Source organism: Pyxicephalus adspersus, chromosome 11, assembly GCF_032062135.1.
Source record: "Pyxicephalus adspersus chromosome 11, UCB_Pads_2.0, whole genome shotgun sequence".
In the NCBI taxonomy this organism is placed as follows: Eukaryota; Metazoa; Chordata; class Amphibia; order Anura; family Pyxicephalidae; genus Pyxicephalus; species Pyxicephalus adspersus.
The window spans coordinates 51,445,427-51,462,275 of record NC_092868.1 but is presented as its reverse complement, the minus strand read 5'-3'; the positions used below and the strand labels follow the sequence as shown (position 1 = coordinate 51,462,275).

Sequence of the window (16,849 nt, the reverse complement as noted above, 5' to 3'; positions counted from 1 at the left end):
AACAAGTTGCACTAAGTGACCCAGAGCAAAACCTTCCAAATCCAGTTAAAAACCTAAATACATTTTCACATGCTCAGACAGAAATAGATGCTCCAAAATTAGCCACATCAAAAAATTCAATTTCTAATAATACTTACATTTAATGTAAAAATAAATTGCCTCTGCCCACTTCAGAAAAGATGGTCACTTTTTCTTATTTTAGGTCGTTATTATGGATATTCATGTATCATTTGGTTTGGGAGCAGAAAATCACTACAATTATTTGTCACTAACTGCAGTTACCTCGTTTATAGCGTATCTGTTGCTTTATTGACAGAATATTGATCCGGCTTTTGGTGTCAGTCGGGAATTGGCAGCTGCACATCCACCCTCCAGACACAATGTACAGTTTAGTCAGCCTGAAACCCAGCGAAAAGCAATGCAGGGAGCCCATTGTAAAAAGGGAAATGGTAACCTGTACAGGAAGGACTACATTCTCCATATAAGTGCTGGGGGACAGATATGTTCATGGGAACATTTCAATTCTTTGTAAAGTGTTCAACATGATGATATGAAAATTACACGGATGTACAGAGATTCTCTACATTGAAACACCTAAGCTATGGACACCCCCAGGTTCAGAAAACCGAAAAACTGGGTGAGCTGGATAACAAGGAATCTCTGCAAACAAAGGACCTGATTTATTAAAGTTCTCCAAGGCTGGAGAAGATAGGCTACCATGGGAGAATCTGAACAATCCAGCTAACCTAGAATGCATCTTGTCCAGGGTTGAAAATTTCTGTGGGCTATTAACATATGACTTAGGAAATTTATTCCAGGTTTGCCAGGTTCTCCAGTGAGAGTGTGTCTTTTCCAGTCTTGGAGAGCTTTACTAAATCAGGCTCAAAGGGCCTGATTTATGAAAGCTCTCTAAGGCTAGAGAGAATACACGTTCTGAAGTGAAGCTGGGTGATCCATAAAACATGGAATGGATTAAAAAAAATCAAGCAAATGTTTTGAATCCTGGACCAGACCCATTCCATGTTTGCTGGATCACCCAGCTTCACTGATGAAAGTGTATTCTCTCCAGCCTTGGAGAGCTTTCATAAATCAGGGCCAGAGAGAGGGCAGAGAAAGACCAAGTGGTCCACCAAGTCTATGATCCCCTTTATGTTATTATTACACAGTATTTATATAGCGCCATCATAATATGAATCGCTGTACAAAGCCTCTACTCATGTAACTAGCTGTCCCTCAAAGGGGCTCACAAGCTAATGTCCCAACTATAGCCATATGTCTTCAATACAGCCAATTACCTAACTTCATGTATTTGGGATATGGAAGGAAACCGAAGTACCCATAGGAAACCCACACAAACACAGGGAGAACCTGCAAACTCCATGCAGATAGTGTCCTGGCCGAGATTCAAACTTGGGACCCAGCACAGCAAAGGCCAGAGTGCTAACCTGAGCCACTGTGCTGCTAATATTTTATATTAAACATTTTTTAATAGCAGATAAACATATGTTTATCTAATGCATGTCCAATTAGTAATGACAGGCTTGTCAATTCTCCAGACGTACCAACTGCTCCTTTTGTAAAATATAAAAAATAGTAAAAAATTATATTTTGACTGGAATTTGCTCCTAGGATGAGGTCATACCAGTGTTCCTTCATTATTGAAATCACTGTACTAAACTTTTCCCCACAAGCTGGATTGTAAGCTCTTCTGGACAGGGTCCTTTCCTCTTCCTGTGTCACTGTCTATACCTGTCTGTCATCTGCTACCCCTATTTATTGTGCAGCGCTGAGTAATATGTTGGCGCTATATAAAAACTGTATAATAATAAACCTTAGTGTCTAGTATCCAATTGCATGGCTGTGGACCCCTGAGGACCCCTCAGACCTTTCAAATCCAAACAAAAAATATGTTTCCTTAAAAATACTTGAGAAAGCTAGCATTATGTAAACAAGTGTTACAGGGATACCAAAACTACTCCTATGTAAACTAAAGTTAGCAATTAAACATTTTTATTGCTTGCACCCAGTACGGCTCCCCTTTGTTTTATTCAATGCTGCCATCTAGTGGCACACTGCTCTTATTACAGCTCACTCAATATACCTAGCTAGCCTACATGGGCTGCAGTACATGTTAAATTGCAACTCTGCCTTTTCCTACAATGGTCCCAGATATCTTATTATTGTCACCATATAAATGAAGCAATTTAAACTTTAGCCCTTTTTTTTTCCTTTCCCAGTACAGCATGGCATACAGAGTTTTATTAGTAAAACCTTACTACATGCACAATTGTGATTTCCTTTTTCTTTAATAAAGTAAGCAAGTTTTCCTTAACTTCTGGTCCAAGTTTTGCCCACCTGCCTATCTTCCAGGCTTGTCCAATGAAAGCCTTTTCTAGGATTTAGGGTGAAAATCAATGAATTCTACACTGGTGGCCTAAGCAGGTACTAAAATCTTATTTCTGACGTTTTGGAAAAGCAGCTTAAAAATATTTTGCTGCTAGCAGGAATTGGAGTTTTGCATTAAGCCATGAGGTGTCAGTGTGGAGATCACCGACTGAAGAGGCTGCTATCCTATCAGGAATTTCCCCTTCTATTGCATCCCAGTTCCCCCACCTTTTAGATTGTAAGCTCTTCTGGGCAGGCTCCTCTCCACCTCCTAGGTCATTGTATTTGACTTGATCGATGTGAGGACTGAAGCCTCAGTACGCTGGGGAGGCGTGGCCTGGCAGGAAATTTAAAAGCAGATTACATTGTAATCTGCTTTAAAAACATTGATCACACCGATAAAGTTATAAAAAATAAATCCAAAAGTTTGCTCTATTATCGTACCCTTGTTTGGACAAATTAAAAAAAAAAAGTTAAGATTTTTTAATAAAATTATTAAATTTATTATTTCAATATTTTTATAATTATTATTTATAATTTTTGATTTGTGTTTCAAACTTTATCATACCCAGGAGTTATTCCTAAGAATTACAGCCCTAAAATATTGAACACATTTTGACGCAAAACAACGTACCGCTTTTGACATAAAAATACTGACGTAATTAGACCCCCAGGGGGGTTAATGTACAGCGCTGAGTAATATGTTGCTGTAATTATTTTAAAAAAAGTGTATAATTTATTATAAATAGAGTTTAATAATAACTGGAAGCTGAACCAGTTTAAAAGTAACCAGTAATGTCACTTGAGGCCACAGGGTGTCAGTGTAGAGAACACTGACTGTAGAGGTTGAATTTTCCCTCCTATTGCATCCTATTTCCTTCACCTCTTAGATTGTAAGCTCTTCTGGGCAGGGTCCTCTCCTCTTCTTGTGTCATTGTTTGTATTTGTCTGTCATTTGCAACCCCTATTTAATGTACAGTGCTGCCTAATATGTTGGCGTAATATAAATACAGTTAAATAATAACTGGAAGTTGGAACTGGACCAGTTTTAAAACTAACCTGTAATTTCACATCAGACCACAAGGCGTCAGTGTAGAGAACACTGCCTGTAGAAGTTGCTAACCTGGCAGGAATTTTTCTTGGCTGCCCTCCATGGGGTCACAGGGATACATTCAGATTAAAGCTCACGCCCTGCATTTCCCTAATCAACACAAAACTACCCTGCGATTTACAGCAATACAGGGAACTTACCCAACCACTGACTAACCAGGAAATTCTATCTAGTATTAACTCAGATCACAGTACTACTGCAAGTACACCAAAGACTACAGAAAGGAAATGGTTTTATTTATGAATATAACAAATGGCAATTACAGCAAATAAACATTGCATTTTATGCATCATACGGGCATGCAGGGGCCTAAAGAAACCCAAAACGAGTCGGATATGAAGAGATCGCTGGAATGCAAAGTTTGGGGAAAACAGGCAGGATTTGCTTTCTTAACTAACCCTGACCTAAAGCGTACCTAAACTCAGAAATTTCTCAAAATGAATGGGAGCGCAAACCTCCTGGGATACCTACATCCCAGAGGACTCTTGGGTGCTCATCTGCGCATGACAGCGCAAGGAGCCTTTTCGCGAAAAGAGAAAAATTTGCAGATGTCACGCATGCGCAGTGAGATCGGCAAGTTTTGTTTCCATCCTACGTCACCCGATCTCACGCCTGGGTCAGGTGATGTAGGATGAGAAACCAGAAGAGAAGATGGCGGCACCTGCAGCGCCGGCTCTGGGACGACGTGGGACGCGATGCAAGACACCTCCGGACAGATCAGACTGCCCTGCAGGATTGAAAATAAGTGTATTTTTTTTTTTAGGCACTTTTTAGTTTAGTTTCTCTTAAAAGAGTAAATCAGGCCCAGTTATGGGGTTCACTAAAAATACCAGAAACCGGCCTGATGTATCCAAACATTCCTATTCCTGCGTTCTGCAATTCCCCTGCACAGCAGGTAAAGAAAAGGCAAGCACAAGGAAACATACTGCTTCTACATCCATTGCTGTCCAACCAAGTGAACAAGAACACAGTGATAAACCTTATCAGTGCCCTGCTGATCCTTCATTGTCCAAACAGGCTGACTAGCCTATCTGCACTGTAGTGTGGATACTCATCTGACTATCAGAGATTGTTCTAATGTATGTCGGGTGAGCATACATTGCTAGATTAGCTGAACAGAACAACAAATCCTTTGCCAGATGTGTACAAAGTTTAAACCCTAACTTCGGTCTTTAAAAAATAAAACTTGATGACCCCACCATTAAGATACTTGTTTATGGACTTCTTGTTAGAGAGTGACAACCGCGGTGCCTCTGTGTTGAGCGCTAGAAGTCCTATGCTCACAAACATTGTACAAATAGTCAATCATTTTCCTTTGCAGGGAGTGAGCCTGGAGCAATGATGTGCAGCCAATAGCTTGCAAGACATCAACAATGGCATACAGGAGGGTAGGGTTGGACAAAATAGATTTTTGCTCTCTCGAGCAGATGAGTGTGATTTTTACCAGTGTATCATACAACATATGTTATGCTGGGACTTTGATTCCTGTGCCCAATGGTGAAGTACAGGCCTAGCAGGTAACCAAGTAAGTGTCCTCCCTCCCCAGGCCCTTTTAGCTGGGTGCACCACCCGGCACTTTTCAGTAACCACTTGGGAATATTTGGGTGGTTACTGAAGATTTGGATACTGGGGCTGCCACCTGCCTACAATTTATTCCCACCCAGCTTGAAAAATGGGTTGAACACTGTAGGTATCTGACACCCAATGTGTTACTCTGCAGGTGTGCTGAAGATCCTCAAGAAGAGGAACAAAGAATTTAGTTACCATCACATGAACCAGGATTTCTTTGCCTTCCTCTGGATCAACTATGTCTATAGCGTTATTTATCTGGGATATGTTTATTTGCCTAGTGCTTGAACTTGATAAACTTAAGTCTTTTTTTCAACATAACTATGTAACTATTACCTGAGAAGGTAAGTAGGATACTTCTTATAATACCAGATCCTGCTGAACTACTTTATGATGGTGATGGGGTCACTTTAATAAAAGCATTCCTCTTTAGAATAAATCTTGGTGAATGAACCTCAATGCCCCTTTTGTGTTTGCAATTCTCACCTGAATACAAACTCTTTCACAAGTATCGCTTCATTCTTAGATTCTTACATGGGAATCAGAGGATAAGAGGTGTACTATAGAGCAGGTAGGAAAAACTTAAGCATACGGCATACACTGCTTGGGATTTCAGTGCAGCAGAGGCAATGCTGCCAACTCAGTATAGGAATTTAGGAGCACATGCAGAATTTAAAAATTAAAGGAAAAGCATTAAAGGATGCTTTGCATCCAAGTATACGGTAGTACAAGTGCTTGGTAACTACCATGTATTCCTCCTCTTAGATTGTAAGATCTTTCGGGCAGAGTCCTACCTCCTGTGTCATGGTTTGTATCGGTCATTCACAGCCTCTATTTAATGTACAAGGCTGCGGAATATGTTGGTGCCCAATTACAAGGTTACATACACACATGATTCTCGGTCAATATCAGACGCAGTGATTCTCGGTCGAAATCAGACGAGAATCTGGCGTGTACAGCGCTCATCCATCTAAACAACCGCCCTGGAGGATCCACGGACGATGGACGACGAACGATCGTAATGCAAGTAAAGGGGAGAGAGAGCAGGGGGGTGCCGCTCCATCGTTCTCCCCCTTCCCCTCTCCATAGTGCAGAACAAGAATAAGAGTTAGAGGGACAATTAAAAATGCATATATTACTAATGTGGAAGTTATGCAAGCCCTAACAATGAACTTCCCAAACACTGCCTTTTGTTACTACTATTATCCAATATTATTATAGTGCCAACATATTACGCAGCACTGTACAAAGTCCATTGTCATGTCACTAGCTGTCCCTCAAAATGGCTCACAATTTAATGTCTCTATCATAGTCATATGTCATTAATCCGGTTTCCTCCCACATCCCAAAAACATGCAGTTAGGTTAATTGGCCTGCCCCCAAAATTGACCTAAGACTGTAATAATGACATATAACTATGGTAGGGACATTAGATTGTGAGCCCCTTTAAGGGACAGCTAATGACATGACTATGGACTTTGTACAGCGTTGCGTAACATGATGGAGCTATATAAATACTGCATAATAATACTACAGTCTAAGTTCAATTAGGAAGCCAACTAACCTAACTGCATGTTTTTGGAATGTGGGAGGAAAGCCACGCAAACAAAGGGAGAACCTGCAAACTCCATGCAGATAGTGTCCTGGCTGAGATTCGAACCTGGGACCCAGAGCTGCAAAGACCCTCGATTTGGTTAGAATCTAGTGAGCAGATCCCTGCACCATCAGACACCATTGGTCTGAATTCCATCAAACTTTACAAAACCCTCTCTTATTTTTTGTGATGAAGAGTTCAGTAGTCCTACCAATTCCAGTCCCGTACACACCCATACATACAATACAATAAGTGAGCTTTGTCAGCCCTTGGTTACTGGCACTCCTAGCATTGTCTCCTCCACATTTAAAGACCGTCATACTTCAGTATATTACATTTGTGATTCATAATTTGGTTATGTTTATCCATGTAAGTCACATCACAATAACTCATCGTACCAGAAGAACATTATCCTGTCTCTTTAAAAATGTTTACAGCAGTAATTTGAAAGGAAAATGGACTAGAGATATTTCAAAGCCCTGACAAGCGGCCTCGCTCACATGACGTGTCTCATGATTAAGTCTATTACCACATTAATGCTACATTCCTAGACTTGGACCCCGGGTAGTCACAGTTAGATGCAAAAAAACGGTCAGATGACTTTCATTCCTTTCTGATACAAAGCAATCAGCTAACTGTCATCACCCAACAGAGAAGGCTGAGAAGTGTCAGAGCATCTGTGTTTGCTGAAGCTTTGTATTAAAAGGCAAACAATATGTGAACAAGTCAATATTTAAAGGGTCAGTGCAACCAAAGGTGATTTGTTAATTGCATGAAGCTCCACTCTTATATTTCTTTATTTAAATTCTAGTATGATAAAAGAGCATGGGTACATTTTCTGAAGGTGTCAGTATTGTTTGTACACTGTGGTTGCTTATCAAGAAGTGTGAATGCTGTATTTGCATGCATATATCAACAGTTTGTTTTAGAAACGTATTCAGCTTTTCGGTTAGCCTGTAGTTTCCCTACCTTTCCACTTCCCTATAGCTGCTGGTTTCTTGCACTCTTTGTAGCCGGGCTGTGGCTTTATTACAATCTAGGACGGTGGCTAAGTGGTTAGATCTGCTTTTGCAGTGTTAGGTCCCAGATTGGACTCTCGGCCAGGAAACTATCTGCATGGAGTTTGCAGGTTCTTCTCATATTCCAATAACAAGCAGTTAGATTAATTGGCTTTGCCTCAAAAAAGACGTTAGACTATGGTAATGGCTATGGTAGAGATATTAGATTGTGAGCTCCTATGAGAAACAGTTTTTAACATGACTATGGACTTTGTAATGTGCTGGTAATATGTCATCCCTATATAAATACTGTATATTAATAATACACATTACAGGCATAAAATAAGGGACAAAAATATTATACAGTCTTTACTTTACCTACAGACTACCGATGTGCAGGGGTTGCCACGCAGGGCATTAGGGCCGGGAAAGCGTCAGGGTCCTCTTAAAATGGAAAGTAAAAATTGGAAAGCTTTTTCTATCATTTTGCAGCCAACTCCAGAGTAGTTCAATATATCTACATATATGCATTGTTTCTCACTCCAGGGTCCCTGGAATCCTAGGGCTTCCTCCCAAGTTTGCTAGGGGTTCCTTGAGCAATGAGCAGTTTGTACCTCTCAGGTCAGTTTAGATGACTATAATGATCTTTTTGGCTATCTGTAAGGGTGACATTCGTCCAAATGGCCAGCAATGTAAGGGGAGTTCTCTGATCAGCACACTTATATACAGTGTGTAGTAGATATAGTAATTATAGAAGGGGTTCCCTGAGACCTCAAAGTTATGTCAAGAGTTGTCCCATGTTAAAGAGTCAAAGCAGAATGTCTGGTATAAGTGACACAGGTCTGAAATGTGTCCACACAGTACAGACTCTGTGTTGATTGTATCTCAGCAGAAACATTGAACAGTACCAGCCAATATCCTGACAATTGGGATTGGAAACAGAAGGCTTGTCATGCATTCAAAGTTTCTACACTGTGCCATTTTATTTATTAAGATTGTTTGAGCTTACAGTGTAGAAACTTTGAATGCATGGCATTCCAGGAAGCCAATCTTCAACCCAAATGCTTTAAACAAAAAGCTAAGTTTGACCTTGTTTATTGTAGAGACCCTGTAGTTTGCCTGTGCTAGGAAAAGGGACAGATAAGCTACAAAACCACCGAACAGCAGACAGACTATTACTCATTTAGAGTAATTTTTCATAAACATAAACTTTACTTTACATAAACAGGAAACAATATTAGGCTAATATAACTACCTAGCCCAGTGTTATCCTCAGCCCCTTTTCACCGGGAGTACCACCCGGCACTTTTCAGATACCATGCAGATATTTTTGGGTGGTTAAGGAAAAGTTGGGTCACAACCTGCCTAAAGCATCTTCCCACCCAACTTAAAATATTCCCAGGGGTGAAAGCTGGTAATCTCTGTTTTTATATTAAAGTAAAAAAAATAATGCAAACCAGCTAACAGAAGACGACGTTTAATATGAACCATTATGGCAGGTGGGTTGTTAAATCTTTGCTGTGGTGCCCAATATATGACCTCTGCATCCAGCACAGGACATGCTATCTGACACAACAGGAATTATCAGATTGCAGGCGTGGTTAGGGCGCTGCATTATGGAAAATTCTAGTGGAAGATAACCACTAGTGGCACAATCCACTTGTTTAATGTTTTCTGTACAGAAATAAAACATTTATTTAAAAAATGTGCTAAACTGCAGCTCCTTAATTCAGCTCCGCAGTGACACAGAGGGTCAGAAAAAGGAACCAAGTATAGGGCAGGGCAACACCATCACATCTGAAAGTGTTGAATACTGGCGAGGCATTCCGAGGCTGGAAACCAAAAGTTTTGAGAGATACGGGCCACTGGAGAGGCGAGTGTACCCAGATTTATTGCAGCAACCTTCCAGCCTAAGACATTTAGTGACCCGACATTTTCATTTGCACGTATTCATTTTTAATGTGCAAAAAATGCATTTTTGAAGCAACCTTTTGGTGCAAGACTGAAGCCTGGCTGGGTCTTTTTGAAATGGGCCAATAGACAAGATCCAAGTCACCTTTACCAATCTGGGAGGTGTTAAGGTTATTAAAATGATCATAAAGTTTTACGGGCCCTCTATCTTCATGCAACAATGCACCAGGGGGCTGACATAGTTACATAGTTTGTAGGTTGAAAAAAGACAAGTCCAGCAAGTTCAACCACTAGGGAAATAAAAAATATCCCAGAAATAAAACACTATAGACATAGTTATAGTTGCTCCTGAGGAAGGCAAAATAACCCCTGGTACAATTTGCTTCAACAAGGGGGGAAAAAAATTTCTTCCTGATTCCCCTGAGGCAATCGAATGTTCCCTGCATCAACTTTAATCTTTCCTTAACAGCTTTAATCCCCAGTTATATTCTGTGATTCTGGAAATCATCCAACTTTTTCCTAAAGCAATCTATATTAGTTGCTGAAACTACTTCCTGAGGGAGCCGATTCCACATTTTCACAGACCTTACAGTGAAGAATCCCTTCCTTATCCGGAGCTTAAACTTCTTTTCCTCCAGATGCAAAGAACTCCCCCTTGTCTTTTGTCATGATCTCAAAGTGAATAATCGGGAAAAGCATTCTCTATACTGGGCCATTTATATATTTTTACATATCCCCCCCTATACGTCTCTTCTTAAGGGAGAAAAGATTCAGTTCAGCTAATCTCTCCTCATAGCTGAGCTCCTCCATTCCTTTTATTAGTTTACTTGCCCTTCTCTGCACTCTCTCTAATTCCTCAATATCCTTTTTGAGAACTGGTGCCCAAAACTGGACTGCATATACCAGATGAGGTCTGACCAATGCTTTGTATGTGGTCTGACACAGGAATCTATCACTCAGCATCTGTTCACAAAGTGAATGGGCACACAATGCACAGCTACAGCAATCTGGGTCCATCGGCATTCTGCTTTGCGCTGGCTCTGACAGATAACTTTCTCTGCTCCTTCCTAACACCATGGCTCAGAGCTCATTATTAGATTTTTAGGCTGCTTCTGCCTAAAGTGAAAAATGTCATCCATTCCTATACAGAAGGTAACCATCGCCATCCCAACAATAACCACTCTCACTAAAGAAGAGAAGACCAATGATATGAAATCCAGTAATGGAATACAGAATCTGGGAACATTTCTTATCACTGTATAGAGAAGGGGTGTCAAACTCAAATACACAGAGGGCCAAAATTAAAAACTTAGACCAAGTCGCAAGCCAACCCTAAAATTTATTGAAAAAAAATTGAGGAAATTTCCCTTCTCATTAGATATAAACACTTTTCATATGGAAACAAAGAGGTTTTGCTTCACATTCAATCACATTCAATATACAAGCTTATAATAGAGAAAGAGGCATGAATATATTTTTATTTTATTTAAGAAAAAAATCTTATGCCTCTTTCTCTATTTGTAGCCTTCTGAGTTAAATTACAATGGTAACCTTTTTGCACAGGCTAACAATAATAATAACACGATTCTTCTATGAAAATCCAACCATTCAAGTCCATGCCTTGGAGTAACAAGGAAAAGTACAGCTGAGGGGGAGTGCTGAAAATGCCAGATGTGGGCAATGCGGAGCTAAATCCTATGAGTGGCCGCCACTGGAACTCCCTCTTTATTGAAAAAGCACAGCTACTAAAATTCCCAGCATTATTTGCATCTATAAAACAGTCCAATGCGGGGCCACACATAGGCAGAGAGTCTGCTGGTCTATAGACCCGAGTGATGCCGGGAATTATAGTAGCAGCGCTATTGTAATGCAGCAGCAGGCCAGCTGCAATTCATATTTAGGATTCCTTTGGGGGCCAAATTTGGCCCCCAGGCCAGAGTTTGACACTCCTGGTATAGAGTGTAAGGAGCTGGGATTTAACCAATGTAGTTGATGCGGGACGCTTGGGTTTCACTGTGTGTCGTCTATTATGAGCATCCAATATGTATCCCACCCCTATGGCCCTTCCACCATCTGAATGATGATTTGTTGACTCCAAATATTAAACAATCCACTGCGAGACATAAATAGCGAATCTGGAAAGCACATCTCTGTATCTGATCTTCCTGTTCATGAACACATCTACTAACAAAGGATTGTTCATTAGTTGGAATCCACACAGAACCATACCAATCCTGCAACAGATGGGGACAGAGGTAGTGGCCCAATACCTGGAGGGTGATACCCACGGGAGCTGTCTGTACCCCAGCCTATGAATATTAACATCTGAAAAAGGTGCCAGGTAACAGATTTACATTTGCATTTCTGTAAGAGTCATGTACAGATGTGGCTTTGCTCCATTTATGATGTACCAGTGGTGTGGAGAGTGAACTTTTGTATCTCAGGAACTAAAAATGGACAAAGAACATTTAGGAATTCAGCAGGACAATGGTCATATTACTGAGGAATAACCATAGGGGAGCTCCTGCCCATTTACAGGGCACGAGACTTCCACTATTTATATACAAGTTTTAAAAGGGCAAGGATGCTCCAAAGGAATTCTCATAAGTTTCCAAAATGGTCTCCCAAAGCCATGCTTGTCTGCAGTAAATGATCCCAGGTATGAAGACAACATCCAGGAGCTTTCCTATTGGCTGGTTGTTGTCAGGGTCAGTCCTGGGAATGCCAATGGGAATACAGCCTGTTCTGTACCTTAATATTGGGTTTAACATTTATGTTGCCCTTTGTTAGGGTATACAGTGGCACTTCTTATTGCCTTGTGGATGTAAGCAGTTCCCCCCCAAACATATTCCTTAACGGATTACCTAAAATAGTATTTTGCAATCTACCTAAATCTCAACCGGAACAAATATAGCAACATATGAGGAGTGCAGGGAGAGCTTTTGCATATATTATATATATATATATGAGAAGCACAGCCAGATATCAGATTATAGTGGGGTGTATGGAATGGAAGGATGTGGTGACCCCGTGTGGCAGAAGATGGGGGATTGGTAGGTAGGGGTGACCCTGCTGCAAGGTGGGGTGTGACAGATTGTGTAGGGTAGAAAAGAGGAGCTCCGAGATAGAAAATAATGTGAGGAGTCAGTGGGGTGAGAGCAGAGCATTGTAGGAGAGTCGGTATTGTTAGGTGTGGAGCACTTAAGGGGGGGTGCGTAGAACTGTTGGGGTGTCAGTGGGGTGAATGCAGATTGCTGGGGGTTCGGAGCAATGTGAGGTATTGGTGGGGCCAGTGCACCGTAAAGCAGTCAGCTGGGCACTGTGGGGTGAGTACTGAGAACTGCTGGGGTGTCAGTGGGGTGAATGTAGAGCACTGTGGGGTGTGAGGTGACAGTGGAGTTAGTTTGGGTGCTGATGAGGTACGTTTTTAGCATTGTGGGATATAAGGAATTGGTGGTGAAAGTTTGGAGCACTGAGGGGTGAGAGATATTGATGGGGTATGTGCAGAGGTCCTGGGAGTCTTGAGGGGTGAGTTTGGAGTACTATGGGGTGAAAGTGAGGGGTGTGAGGTATCAGTGGGTTAAGTCTAGAGCACCCCACTGGGGTGAATTTGGAATATGTGGGGTAAGCTTGGAGCACGGTGGGATGTGACACATTGGTGGGGTATGTTTGGAGCACATCAGGAGGGTTCTGGGGTGAGTTTATAGCACTATGGGGTTTGGTAGGGCAAGTGTGGAAAACTGTGGGGTAGGTTTGGAGGGTGTGAGGTATTGGTAGGGCATGTGTAGAGGTCTTGAAGGTGTTGTGGGGTACGTTTGGAGCACAGCGAGGTAATAGTGGGGTACGTTTGGAGCACAGCGGGGTAATAGTGGGGTACGTTTGGAGCACAGCGGGGTAATAGTGGGGTACGTTTGGAGCACAGCGGTTTGGAGCACAGCGGGGTAATAGTGGGGTACGTTTGGAGCACAGCGGGGTAATAGTGGGGTACGTTTGGAGCACAGCGGGGTAATAGTGGGGTAAGTTTGGAGCGGGGTAATAGAGGGGTAGGTTTGGAGCACAGCGGGGTAATAGTGGGGTAGGTTTGGAGCACAGCGGGGTAATAGTGGGGTAGGTTTGGAGCACAGCGGGGTAATAGTGGGGTAGGTTTGGAGCACTGTAGGATGTGAGGCATTGCTGGGAAATGATTGGTGCACTCTGGGGTAAATTTAGCGAATTATAGGGTGTTGGTGAGGCGAATGTGCAGCACTGTGAGGTGACGTCGCAATGGATTATGGGTGACTGCACTATATAAGAAGATTAACCCCCTTCACCCCACAATACTCACATGACGCCGTGAAGAGCGGACACCGAGCCGAACCGAGACCTGTCACCGAGGAAGCCGCTGTCACAGCCACTTCTGCAGACCCCGCTGATTGGGCGAGTCCTTAATGACGAAAACAGGAAAGGAATGGCAGCGCTCGCAGGGCAGGGCACTTCCCGCCTTTACGTCAGCTCGTGAGGTAAATTCTGTCTCCTGCTATGCGACAGCCGCCATCTTTGTGTAGATCAAACGATGAGAGTCTATGGAGGCTGCGCCTCAGTGTGAGGCCCGGGCACTCTGCTTCCTCACAGCCCTGTATGTGATGGACTTATTGGAGTGTTTTATCAATATAAACACACAAACACACACACACATATATATATATATATATATATATATATATATATATATATATATATATATATATATATATATATATATATATATATATGTGTGTTTGTGTGTTTAAAGGTGTTTTTAGGTTTTTGTATATGTTTAATATTCTGCCCTTCTCCCCATACCACTGCTCTTTCCTTCTATCAGCTTTCTCCTGGACACCTTATTGGATCCTTGTGCTGCTTCTCTTTTCACTTCTTCCCCTACTCTTAGCTCTGCTGAAGATTGTAAAAGGTTGCAACTAACTAAATTCGGATACCTAAGTTGCTGGAAAATACGCGTATTTCCAAATAATCTCACCACAGCCTGTGACTGAACAGTGAAAGAACAGCGTAGTGACAAGGTCATCCTTCTGCTCTTTCCTCCCGTCAGCATGTTCTTCGATAACACATGTGCACCTCTTTGGCGTCCAGTCCCCTATATCGGAAGGGTTGGACCCCATTGTCAGTGTTTTGTCATGTTTTTTGTTCCAAAAAATGTTCCTTAAAGTTCCTTAAACCTCATGTTACTCACCTCTTCCTGTTCTTTTGCAGGCACCTCCATCTTTCTTCTTGTCTTCATTCTGATCTTTAGCCTTTGTGATCCCGCATAGGCGTACGGGGTTCATTCAGCCCCGGCAACCACAGGGGAAGCTGCTAAGTATCCCGGCAACCAACTCTGAACTGCGCATGTGCAGCTCAAAGATTTCAACACGGTTAGACCGCAATCAGACCGGAAAGAATGGTCCATTACAGAGAGACATTGTCTGTCTCTTTCTGCAATAATGCCCTGCCTGGTGCAAAATTAATAGAGTGGAATTTTAATTTGGCTACAAGGGCTTGTTTTGTGGATATTTTGCAGCGATTACAGGATGGTTGTACCACCTGCCAGCCACCAATCTGCAGCTATCCATATCAAAGGCCAAGGCTACGTACATACGTCAGATGATTCTCATCCAATTATCTATTCGGGGCTGATATTGGACAAAAATCAGGTGTGTGTACAGCGCTCGTCAGGCGTCGTTCATGGATCCGCCAATCGTAATACAAGTCAAGGGAAGGGAGTGCAGTGGGGAACCGATTATTCGTTCTTCCCCCTCCCCTCTCCATAGAGCAGAACGGTGCTGCATTTACATCGCTTGTTCATGAATCTTTCAGTATTTTTTGTCGTTGGAAAGGATCGTGAAAGATCCTTTCAAACAGCAAAAATTTAATGTGTGTGCCCAGCATTATCCATCCTTCCCACCACTCCTCTTCTGCTTCTTCTCATTGTAGTTCTCTTCATTGGCTTCCATTTCACCTTAGAATCAAATCCAAGCTCCTGTGCTTTGCCTTCAAATCCCTCCACAGTTCTTGTCCCACTTACCTTTCTGACCTGATAGAAGAATACTCCCCTAGCCGCTCTCTTCCCTGCTCCAATTACCTGCTACTGACTTCCTCACTCATAACCCCCTCACACGCACGGCTCCAAGACTTTTCTAGAGTTCCCCCAACTCTCTGAAATGGTCTTCCTCATCCTATTCGGCTTGCTCCTACTTCTACCTACCTACCGCTGCTTATTTAAAAGAGCACTCAAAACAAAGTCACCTACCTGTCTTCTTCTGTCTCTTAAACCCTCACTTCTTCCCACTATTCCATATCTCCCCTCCTATTGTGTGATACATTCCCCACCTCTTAGATTGTAGGCTTTTCAGGGCAGGGTCCTCTCCTCTTCCTGTGTCACTGTCTGTTATTTGCAACCCCTATAATGTACAGCGCTACATAATATGTTGGTGCTATATAAATACTTTTTATTATTAATAATAATAATAATAATATTAATTATTATAATAAGTGGTGACAGACATCCACAGTAGATCTCAGATGTGCTTATCAGGCTCTACATGCAGTGTCCTGCAGTCGGTTGTCTATTCTACCCACTGCCTTTAAAAAACGTCTAGGCTTCTCAACCGCAAGAACAAAGGACATCGTGGTTGGAGGCGATTGGATGCAGTTGTGCAGCGCAGCGGTAGTCTAACAGCTACTCAGCACCTACAAGCCCTAAACAATATGCAAAAAAAGTTCAGGATTGGTTTGTGCTAAAAAAAAGTAAGATGTTTTCTAAAAATATGAAAGAGGAAATCTTATCAGAAACAAACAGGATCTATACAATAGCCAGAGGAAACAGCCAATCAGTTTCTTCTGAATTTGGTCCAGGAAAACCCTCAAGTGACAACCCAATACGTGTTTTTTATTTATATTACATTGTATTGCAAGAGAAACACAGAGTCTCTATTCTGAACCAGTGGTTCAAACTGCATGTTTGTGGACATGTACTATAATATTGATGTATTATTATTATTCCTATGGTAGATGCACAGAATAATTGGTTTAAATATTACATTTTTCAGGAAAAAAAGCAGCTTCAGAGTCCCTTCAGTGCGGCTCACGTTTGGTCATGTGATCCCTAGTGAAAGTAAAAACCAGCATTCTGTTTGGCCATTCCTCTACTTCATCAGAAATCATGTCAAGAAACATTAGGCTTTTTTTATGTTACCAATTCTTAAGGAGAATGTGGAGAAGCTTTTTTCGCCAGGGAAGGTAAGACCAATATTTATCCAAGGCAAC

General features: G+C 41.8%; 1 protein-coding gene across 1 annotated transcript in view; it reads right to left on the bottom strand.

The window, feature by feature from the left end:
• Positions 1 to 14,045, bottom strand: part of VAMP3 (vesicle associated membrane protein 3) — a 29,434-nt gene extending 15,389 nt beyond the window's left edge. The window contains exon 1 of the mRNA XM_072426018.1: positions 13,893 to 14,045. Coding sequence (XP_072282119.1) covers positions 13,893 to 13,894 — 2 coding nt within the window. The 5' untranslated portion in view covers positions 13,895 to 14,045. The remainder of the gene's footprint in view (positions 1 to 13,892) is intronic.
• Positions 14,046 to 16,849: the final 2,804 nt, after the last annotated feature.